Genomic DNA, 4,034 nt, shown 5'->3' with positions numbered 1-4,034 from the left:
AGGAGGGGAGACTGTATAACAATGAAAGAATGGGGTTTTTTGGGTTTTTTCTTCAATGAGAAATGGGCAGGGAGGAAAGTGGCCAACAATATATGAATGGAAATCAAAAGTTTCTGTTAACTTTCATTAAAATTAAAAAAACAAACAAACAAACGAACCCAAAACCACCCCAAACATAGCTTAGAAAGTGGAGTCAGAGTAGGAGAAAAAGACCCTCAACAAGATGGGTTGACACAGTGATTGCAATGATGGGCTCAAGTAGCAGAGAGGGGGGACGTGACACAGGATAGGGCAAGGTCGCTGTGAGCCATAGTGGACTTGATGACACATAACTGCAACATTTTTATTTTTAGGGTTAGGGCGTTGCTTTTCTTTTAGGTGTTTATTTCAAATAATCACTTGATTTGGAAGATAGGGGGGAGGAAAGCAAGTTGGCTTGTTGGAAAGGGGAAGGGGGGCTATCATTAAGAAGCCAGTAAGAATAGCAAAGAAGTCTTTCCTAAAGTCCCCAAAATAAACTTTAGTGCGGATCCCACGGTTAGACGATACTATCATACGACGAAGCCACAAATCTGTAGATTTGAAAGACCAACAGGAGAAATCCGGGACAAGAGGAGGAGACATTTCAACTTCTGAGGAGCCAGAAGGGGGCCCCAGCTCAGCTTTTAAGCCACCCAATTTCTCGGCGCATTTCCCGAGCAGCCTCCACGTTCCCAGGGCGTCCTGTGTAGAGGGCGTGTCTGTGTTTTCTCCACCTCATCCTTAGGGCAAGGGCCCCTCAGGATAGTTACAAGGTCTGGGACATCCGCCGCTGGCAGAGCAGGAAGAAATTAGCTCCGAACCCTCGCGCCTAGTGGGCGTGGCTCTTCAGACGACTTCTTCTCATTGGTTGAGGCTGTCCCAGGGCGGAGTCAGTGCCTACCAGTCCCAGCCCCTCCGCGACCCAGGTCCTTGGGGGGGGGGGGGGGGCGAGAAGCGGGCCAGGTGAGCGAGCTGCGTGCGCCTGCACCTGGGAAGCTCTGTCCCAGGACCATGGCGGGACAGGTGAGGCTGCCGCCTGGAGAGCCTTGCCAAGAAGGTGAGTGTCTGCTTCGGGGCTGGAGACCAGCATCTGGGTAGCCGGAAAACTGGGTGTCTAGTCGATGCCGGGGTTCTCGTGGAGTCTCGGGTTGGGTGTACTGACCCTGAGCGTATTCATTCACGTCCCAGCCAGTCAGCCAACAAATATTTGAGTGGGCACGATGCGCCAGGCTCTGTGGGAAGAAAGCCTTGGGGGATCAGGACAGTAGTGGTTCTCCCTCTGGTTCAGAAAGCACACCAACTAAATTACAGTGATCTGGGTGACGTGACGCGGGAATCGAGGGAAGACTCCACGTGCCATTTGAGAAGGATCATTTTCACCTCGACTAGCTCCCTCCCAGAGGCCCCTGTGGACAACCAGCTCTTGAGCTAGGGGCGCATGTGGGAACCGGCTGCAATCTGGTGCTGCTCCCTGCGCTGGTGTCGCCAGAGGCGGATACCGGGGGTGGATATCCCTGTCCCTGGCGCAGGGCCCTGGAACCGCCCAGGGGTCCCGCGTCTCCTTTCTTCCTTGGAGATGCAGAAACATCTCTAACGTCACTGGCCTCCCCTCTGAAACGCTATGCAGTCACTTAAGGCGAGAGTCCCCGCAAGAAAGAACGTGGGGAACTGGGTGCGGTCCCTAGGAAGCTTTCCTTACTGTTTGCTGGACTGGATTGTTAGCCTCCATCCAAGTTCTGTGAGAGCAATTGTTGCAGTCCCTTGGTCTTTACAAGCACTGGCAAGCGTTCTTCGGTTTCAAACAGAAGTTACAATTGCATGTGAATCTGACTAAAACGGGGTTGGGTGAGGTTATGGGACGAATGTGCTTACTGGAATGATAGTTTTCACTATATCATGGAGAGAAGCAATTTCTGAATTTCCCTAGCAATAGACTGAGGAAGACAGTAATAGTGAGAAATTGGTTTGTTGGTATACTTCCTGATAGCTTTTCAATGTCTTCTCCCCTTGGTTTTTCCATTTTATTTCTTGATCAAGAGAGTGAAAAACACAAAGGTAATGAAATAGTCAAAACTTTGTGTGTAAGAGACAAGGAGCATAAAGAAAGAAAATGCCTGAACAGTCCATAAACGGTTAAGGAGAACTGGTTGCTGGACAACTGGATCAAGAATCATTTCCTAGATAGACAAGCTGTGTTCCTTTTTCTAAATAATTCCAAAACCAATAAGTCAGAATACCAGTACATCCACCCTTGTTTACCCAAGGATCAGGAAGTGTAGGTGTGTGAATGAAACCACCTACTGGAACTTCCAGATGTTTTTCCTGCTTTCCTCATGCATTTCGTTTCAAAAAGAAATAGTCAAGTAATAACTTTGATTAATTGTGGTAATTTATGGGAGACTGACGGGAAAGATTTGAGAAAAGTAGAAATCTACCTTCTTTCCTATTAGTAGGAAAAGACTGGATTAACATTTGACCATCCTGAGCCCTTCTTGTCTGTAAAATGGGAATGATGCCTAACCTTTTACACTGCAAATGAGATTACATATGGTACCTATGGCTCATATCTTGATAGGAAGTAAAGACCTTGTTTTTTGCTTGTTAATATTTATTCAAATAACTAGCAAGGTTATGCAGATGATACAACCCTGCTTGCTGAAACTGAGGAGGACCTCATGCACTTGCTCGGAAGGGTCAAGGACTGCAGCCTTCAGTATGGACTGAGGCTCAATGTCAAGAAGACAAAGATTCTCACCACTGGACCAGTTGGCAGCATCAGGATGGATGGCGAAGAGATTGAGATTGTTCACAGCTTCAGTTTGCTCAGCTCCACAGTCAACATTCTTGGCACCAGCAGTCAGGAATCAAAAAGCGTATCACGATGGGAAAGTCTGCTGTTAGGGACCTCTCTAAGGTACTCAGGAGCAACACTGTCTCTCTGGAGACTAAGGTGCGCCTGATACAGGCCATGGTCTTTGCAGTCGCTTGTTATGCATCAGAGAGTTGGACAATGACTAGAGAGGACAGAAGAAGAGTTGATGCCTTTGAGCTTTGGTGCTGGAGAAGAGTATTGAGGGTACTGTGGACTGCTAGGAAGACAAACAGATTCATCCTGGAAAGAGTCAAACCTGGCTGCTCCTTGAAGGCAGGGATTCTGAGGCTCTAACATACTTTGGACATGTTGCAAGGAGGGGCAGGTCCTTGGAGAGGGACATCATGCTTGGTAGGGTGGAGGAACAGCCAGAAGGGGAAGGCCCCCTATGAGGTGGATTGACTTTAGTGATTGGGGTAATCGGGATGGGTGTGTCAGAGATGGTGTGATTGGCACAGGCCAGAGTTTAGGGCTCTTGTACAAAGGGTCACTGAGTCTAGGGCACATACCAACAACAATAACAGCCTAGGGCCTGAGATAGAGAGATTTGCAAGACAATTTCATGTTCCTGCTTTGAAGAATTTTAAGATAGCAGATAATAGGCAAGAAACAAATGAATAAAAAAATTATCATAGATAAAAGATTATCAGTATCCATGGTTAAAGTATTAAGAGAGTTGTAGATGTGTGGATTAATCTTCTATAGTAAGTATTGCACTTTTCACTTTCAAGGTTATGACTCTGCACAATGTGGGTTATTGGGGTTGTTGCTTAGTCTTCATCCAGGGTTGCTGATGAGCCTTCATTTAATTTTAAACCACAGTTTCTTCATATAGTCTATCTTCCAAATTATTTACTAGGCTTACAGACAAATTTCTGATTTATGTCATTCAGTGTTCACTTCTGTTCAGACAACTGCTTCTTGGTCTATATATGGGTTTGGCATGAGTACTATTTGTTGTTGTGTACTATCAAGTTAGTCATTGTCCAGCTCTCTGATGCATAGCAAGTAATTGTAAAGACTGTGTCCTGGGTTAGGCACACCTTATATCTAGACTTAAATCATTGTTTTTCAGTATTCCAGAGAGGTCCCTGAAAGCAGACTTTTCCCAGCACAATTCATCTTTTTTTTTTTTTTTTTT

At 46.2% G+C, this 4,034-nt stretch overlaps 1 protein-coding gene across 1 annotated transcript in view; it reads left to right on the top strand.

Annotated features, from left to right (window-relative positions):
* Window positions 1–968: 968 nt before the first annotated feature.
* NIPAL1 (NIPA-like domain containing 1) overlaps window positions 969–4,034 on the top strand; it is a 64,156-nt gene continuing 61,090 nt past the window's right edge. Inside the window, exon 1 of the mRNA XM_006894179.1 lies at window positions 969–1,078. Coding sequence (XP_006894241.1) covers window positions 1,033–1,078 — 46 coding nt within the window. The 5' untranslated portion in view covers window positions 969–1,032. The remainder of the gene's footprint in view (window positions 1,079–4,034) is intronic.

Source organism: Elephantulus edwardii, unplaced genomic scaffold (assembly GCF_000299155.1).
Source record: "Elephantulus edwardii isolate Elephantulus edwardi_28Jun2011 unplaced genomic scaffold, EleEdw1.0 scaffold00137, whole genome shotgun sequence".
NCBI classification, from domain to species: domain Eukaryota; kingdom Metazoa; phylum Chordata; class Mammalia; order Macroscelidea; family Macroscelididae; genus Elephantulus; species Elephantulus edwardii.
This window is presented reverse-complemented; position numbering and strand designations above follow the sequence as displayed.